General features: G+C 43.5%; 1 protein-coding gene and 1 long non-coding RNA gene across 7 annotated transcripts in view; one reads left to right on the top strand and one right to left on the bottom strand.

Annotated features, from left to right (window-relative positions):
- PPM1H (protein phosphatase, Mg2+/Mn2+ dependent 1H) overlaps nt 1-25,782 on the top strand; it is a 349,098-nt gene that overhangs the window by 186,017 nt on the left and 137,299 nt on the right. For all 6 annotated transcript variants that reach the window (XR_004439771.1, XR_004439770.1, XR_004439769.1 and 3 more), the window contains exon 6: nt 10,104-10,188. Coding sequence is in view for 3 of the 6 variants with exons in the window: in XM_033221424.1 (XP_033077315.1) it covers nt 10,104-10,188 (85 nt within the window). In the remaining 3 variants the exon portion in view is untranslated. The remainder of the gene's footprint in view (nt 1-10,103; nt 10,189-25,782) is intronic.
- LOC117089836 lies at nt 22,434-22,926 on the bottom strand. Its single transcript, XR_004439773.1, has 2 exons — nt 22,832-22,926; nt 22,434-22,730 (listed from the first exon to the last, which is right to left on the bottom strand). It is a non-coding gene; the product is annotated as an uncharacterized LOC117089836 (long non-coding RNA).

Below are 25,782 nucleotides of genomic sequence, written 5' to 3' on the forward strand. Positions count from 1 at the left end.
TAATCTCAGCACTTTGTGAGGCCAAGGCAGGCGGATCACCTGAGGTCGGGAGTTTGAAACCAGCCTGACCAACATGGAGAAACCCTGTTTCTACTAAAAATACAAAATTAGCCAGACCTGGCGGTGCGTGCCTGTAATCCCAGCTACTTGGGAGGCTGAGGCAGGGGAATCGCTTGAATCCGGGAGGTGAAGGTTGCGGTGAGTCGAGATCGTACCATTGTACTCGCGCCTGGGCGACAAGAGTGAAACTCCGTCTCAAAAAAAAAAAATTTTTTTTTTTAATTAACCAGGCATGGTGGCACATGCCTGTGGTCCCAGCTACTCAAGAGGCTGAGGTGAGAGGATCACTCAAGCCCAGGAGGCCAGGACTGCAATGAGCCACGATTATGCCACTGCACTCCAGCCTGGGCAACAGAAAGAGACCTTGTCTCAAAAAAAAAAAAAAAAGGAAAGAAATAATTTGTTACTCGTTTGCATGAATCTGAAGCTTTCTCTGTAGCCGTAGCCAATAACACTGTAGCTCTGCAGTGTACTAAGGCAATGTCATTTCATTTTAGGAAATTTAGAAGTGAGGGCGTGTGAATGAGCTTCTACTTTTCAAACCCAGTAGCACCCTGTGTGTTGGGGCTCTGTGGAGGGAGAACATTTCTGAGACCATCTAGAAGGAAAGTTCCTTATTCTGCAGGGTGAAACCACAGCACACAACAGTATAGGTTGAGTTTTGCTTGCTACGGAACAAGGGAGATTTCACCCAAGCAATAGAAAGCGTAATTGGCTGTTTGCTGCCTCACAACAAAGACGTCCCCTTCTCCTAGTAGTGATGTATGAAGGGGACGTGGCTTCCCCATCCTACTGCTACCTCCAGACCTCTGGGTGGCTGTCTGGGCCTGGAACTCTGGCAGTCTGTGGTGGTAGGTAGCCCATAGGCAATGAATACGGTAATTGAGTTGGGAGTGGTGTTTTGGTTTGGTTTGGTTTTGCTTTATCAGTGTTACTGATTGAACACATTGAAAATTTCCCTATGGCCACTGAATAAATCACACCTGGATGTATACTGTAGAGCCTGTGGGCATAGTTTCAAGTCAGTTCTTGGGTGCTTAGTGAAATATATGTATGAGACTGATACAGAATGCCCAGGCTACGGGGGGAGATCGCACCTGTTTAAATCTTTTTTTTTTTTTTTTTTTTTGAGACAGCATCTTGCTCTGTTGCCCAGGCTGGAGTGCAGTGGCATGATCATAGCTCATCACAGCCTCAACTTTCTGGGCTCAAGTGATCCCCCATCTCAGCTTTCTGAGTAGCTAGGACTATGGGCGTGCACCACAATGCCTGGCTAATTTTTTCTATTTTTTGTAGAGATGAGGGTCTCAGTATGTTGCCTAGACTGGTCTCAACTCCTGGGTTCAAGTGATCTTCCTGCCTTGGCTTCCCCAAGTGCTGGGATTATAGATGTGAGCCATCAATCCTGGTCTAAACTTCTTTATATGGCTAAGATTAACAAGCTCTAACCTTCAATCGAAGAGTTGATGAATTCTTTAGTCATGCATTTAATCCCTCACTTGGAACCTCTTCTTATACTTTTATTTTGAATGTGATTGGCAGTTCTAAACCTATTTTTCTGGGTCCTTTCCTTAAAGCACAAGTGATGTAGAAAAATACAGGCATCTTTAGGGTTAACCAGTTCTTATTTTTATAAGAAGATTCTGTCACTGGCTTCTCAGTTAGTGACTCCTGAAACAGATGCAGGATAGTTTTGTTGCTGTGCCTGAGCTCCAAATAACGGCCTCTGAGATGTGGTTGGGCCACCTAGTAGAACTTCATGGAGAGGTGCTTGAGGCATGTGGGGTTCATGAAGGGTGGTAACATTACAAAGATGAATCAGCATTCAGGAAGACTCTAGGTCTTCTGTGACTGCATAGCCAAATCTGGGCAAATCAGTTCCTCTTCAAATTTACAAAAGGAGCGCACATTTCGTGCAGCAGTCAAATAATACAAAAATATATAAAGAAAAGTTAACCAGGTGCGGTGGCTCATGCCTGTAATCCCAGCACTCTGGAAGACTGAGGTGGGAGAATTGCTTGAACCCAGGCATTCACGACGAGCCTAGGCAACATAGTGAGGCCTCGTCTCTACAAAGAAAAAAATAATTTAAAAAATTAAAAATAATAAAAAGTTTTAAAAAGAAAAATTAACTTTCTCTCCCACTTCCATAACTTCCTTGCCACTCATTCAAACATAATTATATGTTATCAAGCTGCCAGGTGTCGAGGTGGTCAGTTAGGACAATGAACCAAACTGAAAGTAACAATCGTTTCTTCTCTTACTGCAATAGTCCTGGCAAGAGGCAAAGAGGGAAGTAGGGTTCCATTTTTCCCCATAGGACGGCAACACGTTAAGGTCTGGCAGATGACATGCAGTGCTAGCAGGAGGGAGTCTCAGTGCCCAGAGCTCTGAAATAAAGGCTTTGCCATTTTGTGGACCGAGGGATGGAGGGCCAGGGAGAGAAGGGGAAGGACTACGAATAGACTGAGTCAGAGCAGAGAAGTTTCTCAGTGGAGACTCCTAGGCTAGTGGGGTATGAGTCCTGGGCTGCAGTCCTCTCAGCGGCTGCAGTGCAGGGACTGTGCACCACATCCGGTGTGGAGAGGGCAGCTTCCCCCGTAAGGCCTGCTGGGCAGAGCCTTTGTAATGGCCTGTGGTCAGGCCTGAAACATAGCACACAGGACTTGGGCATGGAATCAGACTCCTCACGTAGATGGGATATCTATATATAGTGTTTGTTTTTACAAAAATGGGATTGTACCACTCATTACTCTGCAGTTTACTTTTCTCACTTACTATATCATGGATAACTCCAGGTCACAAAATAGAATTTCACTTTTTTTTTTTTTTTTTTTGAGACAGAGTCTCACTCTGTTGCCCAGGCTGGAGTGCAATGGTGCAATCTCGGCTTACCGCAACCTCTGCCTTGCAGGTTCAAGCAATTCTCCTGCCCCAGCCTCCCAAGTAGCTGGGATTATAGGCACCCACGACCACGCCCAGCTAATTTTTGTACTTTGAGTAGAGACGGGTTTTCACCATGTTGGCCAGGCTGGTCTCGAACTCCTGACCTCAAGTGATCCACTCACCTTGGCCTCCCAAAGTGCTGGGATTACAGGTGTGAGCCACAGCTCCTGGCCTCTTTTTTTTTTTTTTTTTTTTTTATGGCTGTATAATGGCTTATAGAATACAAACCAATCCATTCAACAGTTCCCCTTTTGACAGACATTCGGGCTGTTTCCAGTCTTTACCCCAATGAATAACGTCAAAAGTCTGAATTGTATGTATAGCCTATGTACTGAGTCTTTTATTTCTTTAGAATGTATTCCCAAAAGTGGAATGACTGAACCATTGGGTACATAATTGTAATTGTAATCAATGTAAAAGGTGTGACAATCCCCATTCCCATTATGAAAGTTACTTTTACTCTATGGAAACTATATATTGTTGATTTTTTCAATGTTTCCCAACCTAATGAGCAAAATTATATATTGCTTTTACTTTAGCGTGCATTTTCATGGGCTGGTGAGACTGAGCATCTTTTCATATCTTTATTAAACATTTGCATTTTTCCTCTATCAGTTGCCTAATCATATTTTTTATCAGCTTGCTTTCTTCTGCTTGTTTGTCAAATGCCTGTTGGCACATGTCAGTCCTGCTCTGAGAACATCACACTGAGTTGAGATTTAACAAGAGTTAATATGATCCCTTTAAGAAAAATTGTAAAATCAAGTTAATATTTGAAGTGAGCATCCTGTTTTACCCTCCCTGTTTCTCTTAATCACTTCATATTTAGACTAGGGGAATAAAGGTATGTGTTTTTAACTCCAAAATATCGCATTAGAGGAGAGAAGTAGCGGGATTTTCTAGGAATTAGTCTCTAACTCAGAATTCTCATTGGTTAGGAATAAATTACCTTTATCTTCTCATGTAGATAATATTTGGGGCAGGAACCAAAGGGAGTTTTTGTTTTTGAGACAGGGTCTCACTCTGTTTCCTAGGCTGGAGTGCAGTGGTGCCATCTCGGCTGACTGCAACCTCCGCCTCCCAGGTTCAAGCAATTCTCCTGCCTCAGACTCCCAAGTAGCTGGGAATACAGGTGCCTGCCACCACACCCAGCTAATTTTTGTATTTTTAGTAGAGATGGGGTTTCACCATATTGGCCAGGCTGGTCTCGAACTCCTGATCTCAAGTGATCCGTCCCCCCTTGACCTCCCAAAGTGATGGAATTACAGATGTGAGACACTGCACCCAGCCTGAGTTTTTTAAACTATTAATGTCTTGCTTTACCTCCTTTTCTCCCATTCTTGCAGTTGACTCATAAGAACACCCTAAACCTTACTGTTTATTGTATCACAACGTCCCATCAATTTTACTGGAATTGATGTCATATAAATTTCAACTGTAGTCTTTAAAGGAAAGGCTAATCTTAACATTGGATAATATGTTTAAAACCCATCCCCTCTGTATGGGAAGGGGTATCAGACAGGAGGTGTTTGCCAGTGGATTAAACCACCTCAACCCCAGCAACTTTCTCATTTAACCTCTCGAATGTTACTCAAATTCTGGTCATGGTGGTATCCACAAGTCTAGGTCCAAAGCCCCAGAAGGAAGGTCAGAGTGTGTACGTAGCTCTCCTGCACCCTCGCTTCCACAGCTTTTGGGTTTTGTTTTTTCTTAATTTTCCTTAGGAAAAGCATCTCATGAAATAATGAAATAGAAGCTAGGAAGTACAGGGGTCCTGTGATGACAGACTGCAGCTTTAAAGGCATTTCTCTACTTTACTGATTGTTTAGTATGAGATTTGTCAGCTTTCACATGCACTCCGTTCCCTTTGAAACCCCTTTCCTCTCATTGCCCTCCTCCAGATTGGAGACCAGCACTCTGACAAATTGATCCCAAGATCAGAGGGATGAAAGACAGAAAGATCAAAAGGAAGCAAGGATCACATAGGAAGAGGCATCGCGATGTAGGCACTGGGAATGCTGGCAGTCAAACATGCTGTCATCTTTAATCCATGGATGCCTCTTAAAGGAAGAGCTTGGTAGTTCAAACGGAAGTGAAAAAATGTTCTGTACATAGATGGGTTTGGATATAATTATCTATTTAAGAAAGTAATAAACTAGGCTTGCCCTGGCAGTCATATTGTAATAGAATGCAGATACCTCACTGTGTGTGAATTTGAAATTAAAAAGCAAAGTAAACATGGTGGACTGCTACCGTTGCTGCCCTCTCCCCCTCCCTTGCCCACAAAGGAGAGAGGCGCTGCCTTGTTCCCCCTTCTATTTCAAGGCACTTCTCGGTGGCGACTCAGCCGGAACATTGTCCTCTTAGGTCTGCTATCTTTTTGCAAAACCAACAAAAAGGCATATGGATTTTTAAGGGCTCAGACTATAAGTTATATAATGTTGCTACTAAGGAAAGTCTTACTTAGAGCCATCATTTCTGGATTCTTCTGTTCCTCCCAAGTCCAGCTCCCTTTTCATCTATTTAGCCACTTATCCATCAGCAAGCAGTTGTTGCACATCTGCCAGGTGCTAGGCACTGAGCACTGGAGGTTCAGAGACAACGACATAGACTCTGCTTGGAAAATATCCGCTGGGTGGTTCAAGACAGCCATGGAAGCCAACAGTCATAGCAAGGACTGGTAAGGGTACAGCTAGGCATATGACACCACAGGGTCACAAAGAAGGGGCATGGAGGGTAGGCCAGGAGGACAACAGAAGGTGTTCTGAGCTGACTCAGAGAAATGGGCTGGCCATGAGAAGGGAGAAGCAGATGTGAAGGGAGTAGCAAGAGTGAGGTTAAAGTGAGAAATACAGGCAAGAACCAGATAACAAAGGAAACTGGAAAAGCTGGGAAGCCATCGCAGGGCTTTAGATAGGGGATGTGGCACAATGAGAGCAACGCTTTAACATCACCTTTGTGACCCTATGAAGCACGGGGCACAGGAGGGCAGAAGAGGGGCTGAGGAAGCAGTGGAGAGCTCCTGAGTCATGTAGATAAGCTCTGATGGAAACCAGAACCAAGGCACTACCAGGAATAAAGAAAGAGAGGGATTCTTGTGCTGCTGAGGAGGTGAAATCTACACGCCTGGGTGCCTATTTGGACATGTGGGGTGAGAAAAGGGAGGAGTCTAGAATGGCTGTCTGTCTTCTGAGACAAGCAACTGGGTGGAAAATTGTGTTGTTCCCAGAGACAGAGCATACTAGAAGACAGATTTGGGAGGGGGCTGGGGACAGGATCATTAATTTTGTGTCTTATTAAGTATGAAATGCCAGTGAATATATTGAAGTGGATATATCTGTTGGGAGTTGGCTGTTCCAGGCCGAGCACAACAGAGATGTGTGGGCTAGATAGGTTGTCTGGACTCACCAGCGTATGTTGTTGTTGAAGCTATTTATCCATTCAGTAAATATTAAGAGTATACATTCAGGGCTATCTGTGAGCATGCAACCTGCGCACCACACAAGGCCCTGCTCTCAGAAGGACCTCACATTTGGTGTAATGCTCTGCTGTGGCTGTCTTGAAATTCTCCATTTTTTATCAGGGGGCCCTGTGTTTTTATTTTGCACTGGACCCTGAAATTACATAGCACTGCCTACAATGGCCTGGCACTGGTTGCAATAGTAGGGCTGCAGTGTTAATCAAGACAGGCATGGTTCTTGTCCAGCTTACACGCTAGCATGGAAAGCAGATAGTTAAGTAATCAATTATAAAATATGATGAGTTCTGTATTAAGAGAGGGACCAGGCTAAGGGAACACTTATGGAGGGATAGTGATCTAACCCAACCTAACCTAACCTTGGTGGCTGAGGAGTTAGGGAATGAGAGCACCCAGGGAAAATAGTGAGACAGAATCCTAGTCCACAACACCAAAGAAGGGATGGAGAAGTCGAAGAGAGAATGTCCTGGGAGTTAGGAGGGAAACCAGGAGAAGCTGTATCCCTGGTGCCAGGGTTAAGAGACAGTCAGATGCTGCCTGGGAGATCAGAACCATGACATGCCAAAGGGATGTAGCAACAAAAGGGCCGTTTGTTGACTCAGGTGACAGTAGCTGGGTGTAGAGGAAGGCAAGAAGTTAATTTACTTCTGTTTGAGGGATCCATGCGAGGTGAGGAAGTAGATAGACCCTGAATGTAGATTATCATCAATTTATGAGGCTTAGGTTCTTAGGAAAGAAAAATGGACTTTTCAAAGGTGGAGTTTGGATTAGGAGAGTATCATCTGTTTGGTTTTGGTTTTGCTTTGATTTTAAACAGAATGCTGTAGCACGGTTTTGTTCTATGGGCAGAGATCCAGTGGAAAGAGAGGTCAGAAATACAGGAGTGGGAGTAACTGACATTGGGAGAACCCCGTGTGGGAAGTGACAGACAAACTATGGTCGGGAAGAGAAGAGGAAAAGATGGCTGAGGAGCAGTGAATGTCTTGCTGAAGGCCCCTCTTTCCTCTGTAAAATCACCCCATGTGACTTGGTTAAATGAACATCTGCTTTTTAGTTCTTTTCTCTTCCTGCCTCAAATTCAAGGAACAGTTTCTTCTGAGTTCTTTCATCTGCTCTTCTAGTCAACAAACATTCAGTGGTCCCCTGCTCTGTGACAGGCATGACCTAAGTCTTTGGAGTCACCAGGCACCTGAGCTCCTGACACTCAGTTCCTAGAGGAGCTGCTTTCATGGCCTGATTGGGCATGCTGGCTCTTCCTAGTCCACGCCTGGGAATTCAACTGCAATTCAGGGCCCGTGCAGAAAAACAGGAAAAAGTTAAGAGTAGCTTTAGGCAAAATCTTGAAAGAGGAGATTACCTTTGGAATTTATCACATAATAACTTTCACTCCAGCTCCCCGGATTCTCAGGGGCCCTCTAGATCCTGTAAGATTAGGGCCAAACCTAGAATTTCCTGACCCCGCCCCCTTCAAATTCTCCTGTGTTTCTCCATCCTGTCAAAACTCCTACTCCCTTATTATAGTATGACTCCCTTATTATAGTCATACTCACCTGGTAATTAGAACAAAGACCATTGGAATTAATTCACGCTGATCTGTGAATGGTGGATAACACCTTAGTGGGGGTGGGGTAATAGTGATTGCATTTTCCAAGTGGCTCCTTTTTATAAGAAGGGATCTTTAACTTGTCGTATTTCAGACAGCATAATAAAAGTGATAGGGAGTATTCAAAGAGGCCTCATCTTCTAACAGTCAGTTCCCCTAAACTTTTCCATTTTCTCACAGCTTCCACTGTTTTTTTTTTTTTTTTTTTTGCCTAGAGTCATAAGTTCTCTAAAGCCCCTAAGATTTTTGTCATCATTCCTTCCCTTCCTGGACGTACCCCCTACCCTTTCCTGTTTCTATGACAGCAGCAACTAGGGCACAGGTGGTGAGGGGTTGGGGATGGGGTCATGACAGCTGCAGCAATTTATAGGGATTGTTTCCAAGTCAGAGACTGCCTCTGCATTGGGAGGGAGGGATGCCCAGAGGCCTCTTGGCACAAATAATGCAGCCTCCCTAGAATGAAGGAGGCATCCACTCAGATCTGAGCTGATCGAAGGCATTTCCCATGTTGGTGGCTCCTCACTGAGAAGCATGTCAGGTCTCAGGTCTCTAGCTCCCTCATGCCTGGGAGCAGTTGGGTTCATATAGAATGCAATTCCCCAAGCCACTTCCATTTGTTGTAGAAATGACAACATTCTGCCACAACCGATCGATAGCTGCAAAGTGGCTGTCAGGAACCACTTTGGAATCAGTAGGTCTGAGAACAGGAGGCACCGCTGGGGATAAGCCCAGGGAAGGTTGCTCATGGTTATCGATCCCACAGCCTCTCCTGTAGACATCTGCTTCGGGGAATGCTGTTCCCTCAAAAGTCCTTGACTGGGCAATAGCTTTTTTTTTTTTTTTTTTTTTTTTTTTTTTTTTTTTTTTTTTTTTTTGAGACAGAGTCTCGCTCTGTCGCCCAGGCTGGAGTGCAGTGGCGGATCTCAGCTCACTGCAAGCTCTGCCTCCCGGGTTCACGCCATTCTCCTGCCTCAGCTCCGAGTAGCTGGGACTACAGGCGCCCGCCACCTCGCCCGGCTAGTTTTTTGTATTTTTTAGTAGAGACGGGGTTTCACTGTGTTAGTCAGGATGGTCTCGATCTCCTGACCTCGTGATCCGCCCGTCTCGGCTCCCAAAGTGCTGGGATTACAGGCTTGAGCCACCGCGCCCGGCCGGCAATAGCTCTTAGATACATTTTTTTGGAGTGTATGAGTTTCCTGAGCCTTGAGATGAGTGGGTTTTTTTGGGGGTTTTGTTTGTTTGTTTTTTTCCTGGACCCAGGGTATCACCCTAGAAACTCAACAGTTTAGGCCACACATTCTCAGGTTTTGATGTGCTTATGAATCACCAGGGGATCTTATTACAATGCAGATTCTGATACAGTAAGTTGGGTGGAACCTGAGATTCTGCATTTCTTACAAGCTCCCAGGTGAAGCCAATGCTGCTGGCCCACAGGATCATTTGAGTAACAGGGATGTGGAGCTGCGCTGTCAAAGACATTCAACACTAGCCATGTGTCACTGCTTAAACTTAAAGCTACGTTCATTAAACTTCAATAAAATGAAAAATTCAGTTCCTTGCCTGCACTAACCACAATTTAAGTGCTTAGTACCCACATGCGGCTAGTGCCTGCCATATTAGACTGCACAGACAAAAACATGATCACAGAAGGTGCTATTGGATAACCCTGGGCTAGAGCAGGACTCTGTTGCATCATTCATTCATTCATCCATCCATCCATCCATTTATTCACTGAGCATTTGTTATGTGCAAAGAAGTATGCTTGGTGCTGGAGCATTGAGGCACACTTCCAACTAGCAGAAAATGTAAACATAAGCTGACTGGAATGCAATGCACTTAAAAGAGAGATGCCTCTCATGTGGTGAGGGATCCAGAGCTGGGAATGGTGAACCCTTGCAAGTGGGAGAACAGAAACATCTCTTGGCATTTCATGTGTGATCTGAACCAAGCAATGGTTGTGACAGAATTGGAGCATTTATGAGATTGGCTACTGACAATGCATTTTCACCATTTCAGGGCCATAATCGTCAGAAATGGAGAAATTATCCCCATGTCTTCAGAATTTACCCCCGAGACGGAGCGCCAGCGACTTCAGTACCTGGTAAGCGTCATCTAGGCTTGGCAGAGGGCAGTGGCATCAGGGATGGCATCGGAGCTGTTCTGGAGGAACACGTTGCTACTGACATGGGAGCAGGCTCACTGCATTCAAATGACATATGGTATTAACTCCCCCCCCACACACCTTCTGGATCACACATCCTGGCTTCGTGTGTGACGACACACTCCACCTCCATGAATTTATTATTGTGGCTGATTTTCTCCCATCTGTGACCAATTGAAAACATGGTGTGCTCTGGTTTGGTTTTTTTTGTTTTTTTTTTTTTTGTTTTTAATGGCTTCTTATGTACAATGTGAGATGCAGTTTCGAAAAACACAGATACCTTCTTCCATGGCCTGCTACACACTTTAACTCAAACAGGGAACTTGGTCTGATTCCCGTGGTGAGGAAGAATCTGCCGATACGGCAGCTCTAAGGTCTCTGCAGACACGCCACTAGTTCATGCTCAGGTATGAAGTCTTACAGGCCCTTTGGGAAAGGTGCAGGTGTCAGAAAATCTGTTTCTATCCTGAAAGTAAGTTCTCTATGTAGATTATTCTCTTTGGAATGAAATTATGAGCGGACTCAGTCTTCTGGGAAACAGAATAGACTCACTTCTTTGTCTTCAAATTCCAGGAGTAAGGGTATTAGGCTTAGAATCTCAGTTTAAAGTGACTCTGGTAATCATCCCAGGTGACTTTGGGGCAGATACCTCTAAGGACTAACCCTGTGAATCGTACTTCTGTGGATGAAATATTTTCTTGCCAACTGGATTTCTTTGTAGACAACACAGCTAAAATAGTGCCCATCTGCTCTTAGGAAAGAATTGATCCAGGCTACTCAAAAAGGACTTTGTTCGCGTCTCTGCATTTCAGTATGTGTGGTTAGGATTTAATTAATTTGATTGATTTAGAAAGTAACTCTGCACTTTCCCTCCATTCCATGTCTGTGTTTTCGTTCGTTTTATTCTATGAACTGTGTCGCTTTAACTACTTATTTGGTGTATAAGATAGCAGGAATCCAAAATGATTGTAAAAACAGTACTTCAGTCTTTCACCTGCTGTTGCTTTCTAACCTTTGTGGTGGTGTCCTAAGCTGATAAACTTGCAACCACTACTAGGGAATCAGGCTTCAGACCTCATCATTTTCTTTGGTAGTCTAGGCCAGTGGAAGGGACCCCACCGCAACCAACAGATCTTCATTCTGGCCCCAGCTGTGTTACCAGCTGGATAGTTTTGCGCAAGTTTCTTAACCTTTCCTGACCTCGGTTTATCACTTGTGAAATGGAGAGCTAGATGATAGGGCCACCAAGGGCCTTTGAGCTGCAAGGGTCCCTCCAAGTAGAATTAATTATAACTGGCCTCTCTGCCACCTGTCTGACTTTGTCCACTCTATTCCGCAAGGCTATCCAAGTGACCTTATTATGCACCTTGTCACTCCCTTGTCTAAAAGCCTTTGGCTCCCCACAATTTACAGGATGCAGACTGCCCTTCTTGGCCGTCCTGAAATCCTGGCCCCTGCCCACATCTCCAGTCCTATCTCAATCTTGCTACCACCATGACTGCCACCAGGCATCCCATGCTCTAGCCACAGAGAACTACCTTCTATTTCCAGGACATATCATGATTTCTCTGATCTCTCACCCCCATGCCTTTGGAAGTATGGTCTGCCTGGATGGCCTTGTCTTTCTTTTCTGTCAGGAAAACTCCTTTTCATTCTTTGAGACCCCAGCACAAATGTCACTTCTTCTGCAAAGTGTCCCCTAATCCTCCTAAGGAGTCAGTCCCCAGTGCTTGTACCACAGCATGCACATCCCTGTAGTGTGGCTCTCTGTGTATGGTGTTGCTTGTTCAGGTCTCTCCCTCTCTTCAGACTGAGTTCTGGAGGGCGGGCCACTTACCTTAGTCACCTCATATTGCCAGTATTCAACATAGCCCCTGGCACAGAGGAGATATGGAATCAGTATCTGTTTACTGAATGAAAGATTAAAAACAGGCTGAGCACAGTGGCTCCCGCCTGTAGCACTTTGGAAGGCTAAAGTGGGAGGATCGCTTGAGACCAGGAGTTCAAGACCAGTCTGAGCAACATGGCAAAATGCTGTCTCTACAAAACAAATCCAAAAAAAAAAAAAAAAAATGAGCCAGGCATGGTGGTGTGTGCCTGTAGTCCCAGCTACTCGGGAGGCTGAAGTGGGAGGATCTCTTGAGCCCAGGAGGCAGAGGTTGCAGTGAACCGAGACTGCACCACTGCACTCCTGGGGCAGCCGGGGTGACAGAGTGAGACCTTGTCTCTTTAAAAAAAAAAAAAAGATTAAAAACAATATTCATATTGCCTTCTAGATTATTACCAAACAGTCCTTTCTCTTCTGCCCTCCACCCAAATATTTCACAGCAGAGTATGAAATCTTTGCCTCCATACCCTATCTTCATCACCTCCCATTGTGTTTTTGTTTTTTGTTTTGAGACAGGGTCTCACTCTGTCGTCCAGTCTAGATTATAGTAGCACAACCATGGCTTACCGTGGCCTCAACGTTCTAGGCCCAAGCAATCCTCATACCTCAGCCTCTGTTTAGCTAGGACTGCAGTTGCGCCACCATGCCTGGCTAATTATTTTTTTCTTTTGTAGAGATGGGGGTCTCACCATGTTGCCAGGGCTAGTCTTAAACTCCTGGGCTTGACCAGTCCTCTCACCTCAGCCTCCCAAATTGCTGGGGGTTATAAGCGTGAGCCACCATGCACAGCCTACCTCCTGCTCTTTCCTAAAACACATTCCCTATTCAGGTTGCTGTTTTCCTATGAGAGGCAATGAATAATAAGTTAACTTTTTGCACTTTCTGTTTGAAAATGATTTCATCTTTTCATGTTACAAGAATGGACCTGGGAGGTTAACTTGGTTGGGGGAAGTATAGGAATGCTGACATTTTCAGATTCCCAAATGTCAGCAGTATATTTCGGGATGGCTGAAATAAGATGCATGTGGCTTCAGATCTCAGCTTTGTCACGTAAGTGTATGTAATTTCCACAGGGAACTTCAATGACTCCCTATTTCTTCATCAGTAATGGGATAGAAAACTTCAGAAGGCTGTGTAAGGACTAATCCAGGCCGTACTGTTTTGTGACGTACAGTACTACTCATTGAGCTATTGTCTGAGGAATTAAAGTCTTACCACTACAAACCTGTCTTCATCTGTTTGGGCTGCTGTAGCAAAATACCATAAACTGGGTAGTTGACAAACAACAGAATTAATTTCTCACAGATTTGGAGGCTGAGAAGTCTAACATCAAGGTGCTGGTAGAGTCAAGGTCTGGTGAGGGCTCTACTTCCTGGTTTGTAGACGACCATCTTTTTTTTAAAACAAAAAACAACAAAAAAAAACTTCACGTGGCAGAAGGGACAAGAATGCTCCCTGGAGCCTCTTTTTTGGTTGTTTTGTTGTTGTTGTTGTTGTTGTTTTTTTTTTGAGATGGAGTCTTGCTCTGTCGCCCAGGCTGGAGTGCAGTGGCACGATCTCAGCTCACTGCAACCTCTGCCTCCTGGATTCATGCCATTCTCCTGCCTCAGCCTCCCAAGAAGCTGGGACTACAGGTGCCCACCACCACATCCGGCTAATTTTTTGTATTTTTAGTAGAGACGGGGTTTCACCGTGTTAGCCAGGATGGTCTCCATCTCCTGACCTCCTGATCTGCCTGCCTCGGCCTCCCGAAGTGCTGGGATTACAGGCTTGAGCCACCGTGCCCAGCCTTGGAGCCTGTTTTATAAGGGCACTAATCCCATTTATGAGGGCTCTACCCTTATGACCTAATCACTTCCCAAAGGCTCCACATCTAAATACCATCACACTGGGGATCTGGCTTCAACATGTGAGTTTTGGGGAGATACATTGAGTCTGTAGCAAAAATCCCACTGGCCTGCAAACCAGGATAATTTTTTTCTCGTTTTTATTTAAGAGCCATTTCTAACGTTGCTAAGATTAATGCATAATTTGGTGTCGCTCTTGAATACTCAGTGTGGACACTATGAATTCACAGAACCGAATCTAATGTCTGAATTTGTAAAAGGTGAGAACGCTGTCCATATCCTTTTTAATCCTTACTCCTAAATCAAATGGGTTGCTCCAGTTTATAACTAAAAACATTTCTCCTCAGACATCAGGAGTTTAAATGATCAGAACATAAAATACCCTGAGTTAGAATACTCATAGCATAAAATAATCTAATGGTGAAATCTTTATGGTAAAATATTTGAGGGAATTAGAGATTAACAGTGTAAAATCTTGAAAATAGTATTGGCCAGGCACAGTGGCTCACACCTGTAATCCTAGCACTTTGAGAGGCCAAGGTGGGCAGATCACAAGGTCAGGAGTTCGAGACCAGCCTGGCCAACATGGTGAAACCCCGTCTCTACTAAAAATACCAAAAAAATTTAGCTGGGTGTGGTGGCGGGCACCTGTAATCCCCGCTACTCAAGAGGCTGAGGCAGGAGAATTGCTTGAACCCAGGAGGCGGAGGTTGCAGTAAGCTGAGATCGTGCCACTGCAACTCCAGCCTGGGCAACAGAGCAAGACTCTACCTTGGTGGGGAGAGGGGTGGAGAAAATAGTCTCAACTTTGAGAGGAAAATGGGAGTGTGATGTGGATTTCTCCCAGCCCAGGCCAGTCATGAGTCATGCGACCTCTAGCTTCCCCTCACACTACGTCTCTGAATCTCCTTTCTTCCTGAATGAAATGCGTAGCAATACTTCCTTTTAGGTACTCATAGCATGCTCAGAAATTAAAATGAAAAGTAATTGCATGGTAATATGAAATACAATATACTGTGTTATAATTTTAAATGCATGTAATCCTACTGATTCATTATTTTAAACATTCATTCCCTTGACTGATTACAAAATAGTTCAGTACAATGATAGTTGTATCATCTTCTTTACGGGGCCTCACCAGTTAGTAGTCACTGAAAAATAAACAGTGTATTCCTTCTTCTTAGGCCAAATCAAATTTTATTTTTAGGGTATATGAAGAAACATCTATGATAGAGTCATGAAGACTTCTGGGTCCCTAGCCACTTGCATTGAGCAGATGTCTGCAGTCCGGGTCTGTTTGACTTGTAGAAATGGTTAATGCTTTTCTTGCTAGTGGAGAAGGTGATCAGAGTCCTTTCTACATGAAGCATTTTGATCCACATCGAAGAAGAATGTTCAGTGTTCTTGGTATGCACAGTCTGGACATTCGGGGATTATAGAACTGGAAGCAGATTACAAGATGATGGATGTGGCAGGCACATTAATTTTGTTTGGTCTTGCATTCTGACCTCAGAGGGCCCTTCCTGCGGCTCTCTGGGTAATGTGAACTTTGTTTCATAGATTCCCAGGCAGGGTGATTAATTGAGCAGGCTTGAGGGTTTGACGTGTTCACACGGAATGTGGCAGGTGTGTGATGAGGAGTTCAAGGGACGGGCACTCCTGCCCCAGTGCCAGGGAGAGCTGATGATCCTCAGTCGTGACTAACCCTTGCTCTTCTGTTGCTGGGTTTTGTTTTTAATGTTTCCAGGGTGGTTGAAATAAAATATTTAAGGGGCTTCACCAAGCTGGACAGAATGTTTTGGTAGAGTCAAGGCTCTGATAGGAGGGAAGGGGGTCTGGTTGATGGACATTTCACAACAGATTGTACTGCTCTGATGCTGTGACCTCAAGGAAATCACCCTACCTTTGCTTCAGGTCACAGCCAGAAATGGATTTCCCTCAGGAGACCTCCATAGCCCTGAGGTGTGAGAGTGATCGTTTTCCCTCCATTCTGCCGAGACATATTTATAAATGCTGATTTGATTACATTAAGATGTGCCGGTGTCATCATATCTTCAAATAACGTCCTTCTGTCCTTGCAGAATAATCCAAGTTTGCAGCTGTTTTTCATCAAGGGCAATGTATAGAAGAGATGAACATGGGTTTCAAGTACACATTTGATGAATACAAGTGCAACATTATCTGAGGTGATTTCTTGCAATGTCCTTGGAACTACCCCCAGCTCTCCACACCAAGCCGGGTTCTGTTTGTCTACTGTTTCCCTGGTGCTGCTTGGCTCTCTGGGATTTTTTCTGCTCAAGAATTACCTCCAGAGAAGTATTCCTTAAGCCTGAACCTGCTCTGAAGACAGGAGGCTATAACTGGGGAGGTTCAAGTGTGCTGGTGCGTCAAAATGACAGGTGCACCACCTTGTCATCCCACCTAACCTTGAGAGCAGGTGGCTAAACCCGGCAAGCCTGGCTTTATTCAAGAAGAGACAGTTTCACCATCTCTCTGCTTTGCTCCTTAGGAGAATGTCTGAGTCATTTAAAAAATCCACTCCAGTCCCACCTCCTTCCTCATTTAACCCCCTTTAGTAAAATGGCATATGAGGTTCAAATTTTCTCATTATAAAATGGCAAACTAAAAGCTATTGTGGCATTTTTTTCTATTTACAGTAGGTTCCCTGGATCATGTAGAAATTTAAATGTGAACTTCTCTTAAAATCTTCATAAACCAGGCAGAATTTTATTCATATTCAGTTCTGTAATAGTTTATACATACAAGCTCGATTCTTGTTACTTTGAGATTTCTGACAACAAATTAAGACCCAGAGTTCTTTATGAAAGAATCCAACCTATACGTATTTGGATCTCAGCCATTTCACATTTTTTCTTCATTTTTTTTAACCCAAACCAAACTATTCTATTCCTGCACTGTAAATCAGGCAGCCAGCCTTGACTCCGGAAAAGCTGTTTCATTTGACTGTTAGCGTGACCGTTAGTGATCACCAGTGGCTTGGCTGACATTATTCATTTCATTTCATTCTTGACCTTAGACTTTCTATCTTGATAAATCATCTTGAATTGCAAGGCTTCCAATCCTCTTCTCATATAATCTGATGAGATTTTTCTCCCCCAAGGGCAAGAAAAAGGAGAGATTACTCAATTAAAAAAAAAAAAGATTTGTATTGTATACGGAAAATTCTCATTTTGATTACTTTCTCTCAAATGCTGTGAAGTCTGAACATTTAAAAAATTAATTAATGTATAAGTGTTAGGTAGAGGATTCTAGTTCTTAGAGAACTTTACGAATGATTTTCTATCATGGAATCTGCCATCTCATTTATCTTATTTAACACATGAATATTCTTATTTTCCACATTCTGCTGATGGGGTGGAAATTGGAACAACTCCTTTGAAAAAGAGTTTGGCAGTCTCCCTAAAGTTGAAAGTGCTGTGGTCCAGCAGTGTTACTCCTAAGTGTGTACCTAACAGAAATGTGTACGAATGTTCACCGAAAGACCAGAACGTGCATAGCAGCACTGTTTGTAATAGCTTAAATGGGAAACTATCTGAATGCCCTTGGAGACTAGAATGGGTAAATAAATAATGAAATCGTCACAGGATGGAATTAACGTACAGCATGGAGAATGAGCAAGTTGCAAGTACACACAACGTGGATGAATTTCGCAGACTTAATACCCAGCATTCTGTAGGATTTCAGATGAAGCACAGAAACAGACAGGGCCAGTCTTGAAGTCGGAATAGTGCCCCTTTGGGGCAGTGGCAGTGATTGGATGGGGTCCTGATGATGGGGCGCTGGTCCCAGGGTGCTGGTAATGTTCTGTTTCTTGATCTGGATGCCAGCTACACAGGTGTGTTCAATTTGTGAAACTTCATCAGCTTGTATGCATATGAGAAGAGCACTTTACCACATATAATTCACTGCAAAGTTTCAGTAGTTTCGCTTTGTTTAACTCTATGTATCCTTTCTTTAACTGCACATTACCCTTTGCAGGAGGGGCCATCTTTGGTGCCGATGTCTGCACTCCTGCCTCCTCTCTGCCCTAATCTCCTCTCCTAGGAGTACCTTCAAGTGCCGTGCTGTCTCCTACTTCCCTGCCTTTGCTGTGGCCACACTTGCCCCCAGAGCTCTTGCCTGACCAACTCTTAAGCTCTTTTGCAGATTCTCTCTGATCCTCTTCAGTGTGTGACCCACTGTGTTCCTTAGTCCCTGCGAATGGCTGCATTTCTGCCTGTAAGCTGTCCTCAGCCTCCCTCACTGGTGTGTGTAAGCTCTGAGCAGAGGGGCCTCTTTTTGTGTTCTTTGAGCCCCAAACCCTTGGCCCCTGATACTTAGCATATGTAAGGGCTGACATGTTAGTTGCATGAATTCCTTTGCCTGGATACCCAAAGCCCTGGGACAGTCTCCTTGACTGACGCTACTCACTGGCCAGCTGACCACAAAGCAACAGGAAAAAAAAAAAAAATGATCAAAAGGAGGAGGAAAATGAGGAAGCATTTTGTATTCCCTAGCATGCAATTTGGAGTAACCTCAAAGCCCCATCTTTGTGTCCACTGGAAGGCTGGTGCTCAGCCCTCCACTGGAGCCCTGGTCACCTTAGACTCCTCCCATAACCAGGTCTAGTTTCCCTCCCTGGGGTCTGAGTTCTCTGCTTCCAGCTACTCTTTTCTCCTTGCCCTGCTGAGGTGCTCAAAACTCTCCCTGAGCCCGGGAAGGTGGAGCTGAGGGCCATGTGCTCTAGAGTGAGACAGCCTTGGGTTCAGGTTGCTCACCTACTCTAGACTTCTGGCTTCCATCTTCCCTAGTGAGAGGCTTACTGGAAGGTTCTGGAAGGTGACTTTCCTTCAGGCTTGTTCCCTCCTGTTATGCCTCTATCCGTCAGGTACTCAGAGACTTTCTTTGGGATGGAGTTGTTGTATTTTTCCACAGTGCAAACTCATCTCCCTTCTCTTCCTTTGAAACCAGTTTCTGCTCAGGACTAGAGAGGAAAGTGGCCATAAAAAGATATCCAATTCCCCTATTCCAACTCTGGTGTCCTGCCCTGACACAGTCGGTTATTCCAGCATCCTTTCCTGAGAGGTATCCTTGTTCCTGGCCAGATATAACCATGTTTGTAAGTTTCCTTTTTTTAGCTGCTCAGATCACTAAGTGACGAGGATATGTCCTATTCTCTTTTTAACAAACCTGTGCTCTTTGGAGTCCCTAAGAGTCTTGGTTACCTGCCTTTGGTCTTGCTAGGGCAGAGGTTATCAAGCTTTCTCCCCCAGGTGATATTTGTGGCACACACATGAATTTGGGGTATACCTCCACCCTCTCCCCTCATTTAGTAGCATTCTGTTGTGTTTCCTTGAAGGAAAACCTCAAAATTTAGGATTAAAATGGAGGTACAAGAAGAGATCCTTTTTTTCTTTTTTATCGCAGGGTGGGCTGGTACACTTTAAATTGCATTTTAAGGTTGGGCGTGGTGGCTCATGCCTGTAATCCCAGCACTTTGGGAGACCAAGGCAGGTGGATCACCTGAGGTCAGGAAGTTAAGACCAGCCCGGCCAACATGGTGAAACCCCGTCTTTACTAAAAATACCAAAATTAGCCAGGCATGGTGGCACATGCCTGTAGTCTCAGCTACTCAGGAGGCTGAGGTGGGAGAATCACTTGAACCCAGGAGGCTGACGTTGCAGTGAGCCAGGATTGCATCACTGCACTCCAGCCTGGGCAGCAGAGTAAGATTCCATCTCAAAAAATAATAATAATAATAATAATTGCATTTTAGTATCAACTGCTAATTTATAGGTTTCTCATCTGTAGGCTTATTAAGTAAAGAAGAGACATAGCATTATTATTTCGATATTCTTAGGATTTGTAAAATAACATCACGGGGTTTTAAACACCACATGCAGCCATGCACATGTGTTTTTATGGGAAGACATCTATCAATTTATAAGAAGTTAACTAAATCTAAACTACGTGAGTCCAAGATGGTTTTTATACAATATGGGCCTCAGTTTTAACTTTTTCAAAAGATTGAAGGCTGTGTTATTTTATAGTTTAAATAATCACTAAGTTGTGATTGTGTAGAGCAGGTCAGAATGTTTTGCATTCATTCTTCTAGCAAATACTTATTTAGCACCTTTACTATGTTGCGTGCTATGCTAGGCACTGGAGTGTAGCTAAGATTTTAATAATGATGAACACATGGCCGGGCATAGTGGCTTATGCCTCTAATCCCAGCACTTTGGGAGGCTGAGGCAGGCGGATCACCTAAGACCAGGAGATCGAGACCAGCTGGTCAACACGGCAAAATCCTGTCTCTACTAAAAATACAAAAATCAGCCGGACATGGTGGTGTGCACCTGTAATCCCAGCTACTCAGGAGGCTGAGGCAGGAGAATTGCTTGAACCCGGGAGGCGGAGGTTGCAGTGAGCTGAGATCACACCACTGCACTCTAGCCTGGGCAACAGAGCAAGACTCTGTCTCAAAAAATAAAAATAAAAAAATAAAAATGATGAACACATTTAGGTGTAGCTGGTATTCTCATATACCCAATGGCTTATATGACTAACTTGCGTCACTATGCAGATGTTTCTAACATAAATAAATCCAAATAACATCACCAAAGAGAAAAGGTCAGAATGTATCCAGCATATCAGATAAATAAGGAATGTTTAGGAGACTATCCAGAATTTTTATTTTGCAGACAGAAGTGGGATGTTAATGTGAGTTTGCCCCTCTTGGATTTGGTCCACAATTTTAATAGACCAACATCCCTATGAAATGTGGCTTGGGAAGGGGCATTAATCATGTATATATATTTATGAACTGCTCAGTTATGGACAATGGGGAGTAAACCATACCATAATTGTCCATGCATCTTGTAAGTTTAAAGTTAGGAAATCGACCGGGCATGGTGGCTCACACCTGTAATCCCAGCACTTTGGGAGGCCAAGGCAGGTGAATCACCTGAGGTTAGGAGTTCTAGACCAGCCTGGTCAACATAGTGAAACCCTCTCTACTAAAAATACAAAAATTTGCTGGACATGGTGGTGTACACCTATAATCCCAACTACTCGGGAGGCTGAGGCAGGAGAATTGCTTGAACCCAGAAGGCGGAGGTTTCAGTGAGCCAAGATCGCGCCATTGCACTCCAGCCTGAGTGACAAGAGTGAAACTCTGTCTCAAAGAAAAAAGCCAGGAAATTATTAGCAAACTATCAAATTCCTGCCCCAACACTTTATAGACTTTGGGTTTATTGCTTATGGTAAATTCAAAGTGAAATCATTTTAAAGACTCAGGACTCCAGAATGCTGACTTGCGCAATGCTTCCGGAGGCACAGACCAGTACAAATGAAGTAATTCTGGCCAGTCATGGTCACCTGAATTCTGGGCAGGCCCTAAGAAGTTTCCAAATCCCCAAGTTGTTTGGCCATTCTGCTTTTGCCGACAAAACATATCTGTGCTGGCCTGATGGGAATCTGCAGCTTCCACATCGCCACATTGGAGCAAGGTCCCTGCCCTGGTTGCCTCTTCTCCAGGATTTTGACTTTCCCTAAAATTATTAGAACAAGAAGCAGTAACGCTTTTCTCAACAATCTTTTAAAACTTGCTTTAAACACTGGGTTCTCAAAAAACTAATTTTTGGAGGGTTTTCTTTTCAAATGAAAGTAATCTGTGTCCAGTGGTCAAAATATCCATGATTATGGGTACATTAAAAAGAAAACCCTCAGATAACCTTTTTTAATATTTTGATGACTGTACATGTGTAAACATGTGTGCATGTAAGACTATATATATAGACTTTTATGATTGCACAAAAAGATAGACTAACAAGCATAAATGTCTTCCTCTGAAAATCAACAGGTTTTTACAAATTGTGTGCAGCCATGTATTTTAGCATCTCATTTTTCATTAAGCAACCATATGTTTGCTCTGTTTGTACCAAGTTCTTGAGATGAGTTCCTTTAACACCATTAACTCCATAGGGTTTGACATATGCAACAGCAGTAGGTATTGAATGTGCTGGTAAGGAGGTGGGCGGTGATTTTTTAAAAAAGAGAGTGTGGCAAAAATACATCACAGGTACACATGGTGTACTTATAAATTATATGGTAAGCATGATTATGACAGAAAATGAATCATGCCACCTGTGCTGTGTCAGTTAGCAAGAGGGAAGAAAAATTAGAAGGATGGAGAAATCTAAGAGTGTGGCATCAGTATCAGTTGGGGGGCAAGTCGGACAGTATTTCCTCAGAACTAAGTCACCTGTTTGTTTGTTTTTTAACATATCTGAATTTTATATTTGATTTTTACTGCCAGCCAGGGGACAGACATGACATGTCATCTCCTGGACATACGTGAACGTTAAAAGGGCAGACACCTGCAGGGGTGGAAAAGATTTCCTCACCCATCACAAGGTCCCCCATAACAAAAGACAAGATAAGCAAGAGAAAACTTTACAAATCTCTTTAATATAAGTTTTACATGACACAGGAGACTTTATGAGAAATTGAAGACCTAAAGAAATAGGTAAACTTGTATATTTTTATGCTTAAGTTTGAGGAAGACTGGACAGTCATGGAGAAATATAATTGGATAAAATGGGTGTGATCTAATGGGAATAAACTGGGGAGAATTTAACAAGGCTGTTTGTTCAGATTCTTCTGTATCCCTTTGTCTTCAGAGTTAAAGATGTTCCTTTCCTCTGGATATGGGGAGGGCACCTCTGGAATGAGAATCCTGTGACCTGCTTCAGGGGAGAGGGACAAGGGGAACTTGAGAGACTTTCCTGTTTCTGCTGTTTCCTCAAATGCCAAGGTGCCATATTTTGGGGTAGAATGACCTGAGTACCATCACACCAAACTTTTGTGGGATGGGTGTCCCGCAGCTCGGAAGAAAATCCTGCAGAGAAAAGTGAAGGGCTTGTTAAGCATCACTGGATCCAACTAATTGTGCGGAGGAGTTTGAGGAGGTGTGAATCAGACTTGTTTAGCCACATTCCTGAAGTGGGAGTCAGAAGTAAGCTGGCTCTAGATCATTGCAAAGCAGGCTTAAGAACTTCCGCACCCTTGGCTTTGAGGCTTCCAGTGCTGTGTGGATTATTTAAAAAATGCTGCGTCACTGTGCTCTCATGAAACACACAGCACTTCTGTGTGGAAAATTATGAAAATTCATGATTCAGAGTTGAAAAATGATGAAAGCAGCTGGATTCTAAATGTAAAAGTTTTTGAAACCTTAGCCAACATACTTCACTTCTATATCCCTTATTAAATATATCCAATAGATAATAAAAATGTGTCTAGGTCTCAGTTGTTATGAAAAGGATAAAATTAAAATTTGAAATGTGAAGAAAGAATTATATATATTTTAATTGGCATTTTTTTTTCTTTCCTAGAAGTAATAAAATGATGGTGCATCTAATGGCATATATGTTTGATGAAATATGAATATCATAGCCTGTTGTTATCCTGGGAGAAAGCAAGCAGTTTGTGGAAATCATGAAAGGCTCTGTGTGTGAAGGTGCCTCAGAGTGACACAATGTTTAAGACCCTTTCAAACCTGCACATCCTCAGAGGGAGAGGTTAGGTGGCCCCTGCAGTTATCAAAGCTGTTGAGGAGTTCCCAACTAACCCACAGACATCTGCTTCAACAGATCTTCCGATACAGCCGCCCAGGCAAATGGATACCAGCCAAAAACAGTCCAAGTGTCCCTGGTTTAAAGCACCATCAAAGGGCCCACTCATCCTCCTGTTAGGAGGCAAAGCACCTGAAATCTCCACACTTACCCTTGTATGGGGAGAAGAGATTTCTTACCCATTCATGGCTGATGCCCCTATAACAAAAGACAGATTAACAAGAGAAAAGCAAACAAATTGATTTAATATAAGCTTATGTCACACAGATGTGTTCAGAAATAAAGCCCCAAGGAGACAGGGCAAACTGTATTTTTAGGGACAGTCATACAGAAGTTTGATCAAAGGACATAAGAGTGTGATCTAATGCTAATAAACTCAGGAGTAGGGGTATTTATCAAGGCCTGTTTGTTCAGCGTCATCTTGGCATCCCTGGGTGATATTTCTTTCCCCTGGGTATGGTGCAGTGCCCCTCTGGAATCAGGTCTTAATGATCTATTTTCAGGGGAAGGTCAAGCTAGGTCTCATAGCTTGCTTTAGAGGAGGAGTAAGGGGAATTCTTCCTAGTTTCTATGGCCTGCTTCTAGTTTCCTCAAATGCCCAGGTACCATTATTTGAGGTAGTGTGTCCGGAACACGCATCACCTTCTTAGACACAGGGTTTGTTAAGAAATGTGCTCAGGAATGTCCTTTGGATTCTTACCTATTTGTTAATAATACATATGTAATGCCACGTATCTGTATTTACACACACACAGAGCCTTAGTCTGTTTGGTGCTGCTATCACAATACTACAGGCGGAGTAATTTATAAAGAACAAAATTTATCACAGTTCTGGGGTCTGGGAAGCCCCCAGGATCAAGACACCAGCATCTGGTAAGGGCTTTGTTGCTCCGTTTTCACATGGCAGAAGGTGGAAGGGCAAGAGAGTGAACTCCCTCTCACAAGCCCTTTTTCATAGCAGCATTAATTCACGAGGGCTCTACCTTCGTGGCCTAAACACCTCCCAAAAGTCCTGCCTCCCAACATTGTTGCATTAGGGGTTAAATTGCCAACACATGAATTTTAGGAGACACATTCAGACCATAACATGTTCATTTGTATACAGATGGTTCCCAACTTACATTTTTTGTTTTTAAATCAGGGCAGCCTTCATTTTACAAAACAGAATGAAAGTGACGCTACTTTTTTTAAACTTTCTGATGTTGTGAAAGCAATGTGCATTCAGTAGAAATCATACTTCAAATTGATTTTGAATTTTGATATTTTCCCAGGCTAGGGATGTGTGGTATGATACTCCCTTGTGATGCTGCGCAGTGGCAGTGAGCCAGCAGCTCCTAGTCAGCCACACAATCATGAGGGTAAACAACTTCTACTCTACAGTGGACTGTGTTGCCAGAAAATTTTGCCCAACTGTACGCTAATGTAAGTGTTCTGAGCACATTTAAGGTAGGCCAGGCTAAGCTCTGGTCAGTAGGATAGTTGTATGAAATGCATTTTGACTTACAATATTTTCAGATTCTGATGGGTTTATTGGGATGTAACCCCACTGTAAGCAGAGGAGCATCTGTATACATATGTATGTCTTCTACAAAGATCTGTGCGTATATGACCCAGCACTCACAAGTTCATGCACACACACATATTGTTTGAAGACCTACTTTTTTACACTTAACACAACTCTGTGTCATTGCATATTCTCTATAGTGTCATTGTAAGTGACGCCATAGAATTCTCTTGTTTGGATTTAGGCTAGTTTATTTAATGAGTTATTCATTCAATGATTTCTTCTAGTTATTTAATGTTATAAATGTCAGAGATATCCTTGTGCCCATACTGTGTGTGGCTCTGTGTGTGTGAGTTCTTTTAACAAGGTTTACTGATTCAGACTCTGCATGGTCTAAGTGCAAAAGATCACAGGCCTCTTATGGCCCCTTTACTATCTTTTGTTAAATTGTATGTGTAGGTTAAAGGCCCAACATATGGTTAGGATGAGGGTTATAACCATGATATTAAGCTCAGGCTCAAGATCCACCCAATCTTGGGTGAATGACCTTGGGCTAGGTCTTAATCTCTCCGGGATGTAGTTTTCTCATTTGTCAATCGAGTCTGTGACTGATGCTTTGTAAAAGTGTTGGGGAGTAAGATCAGGTGTATCAAGTGTCTGGTA

This window comes from Trachypithecus francoisi, unplaced genomic scaffold, assembly GCF_009764315.1.
Source record: "Trachypithecus francoisi isolate TF-2019V2 unplaced genomic scaffold, Tfra_2.0 Lachesis_group11, whole genome shotgun sequence".
NCBI classification, from domain to species: domain Eukaryota; kingdom Metazoa; phylum Chordata; class Mammalia; order Primates; family Cercopithecidae; genus Trachypithecus; species Trachypithecus francoisi.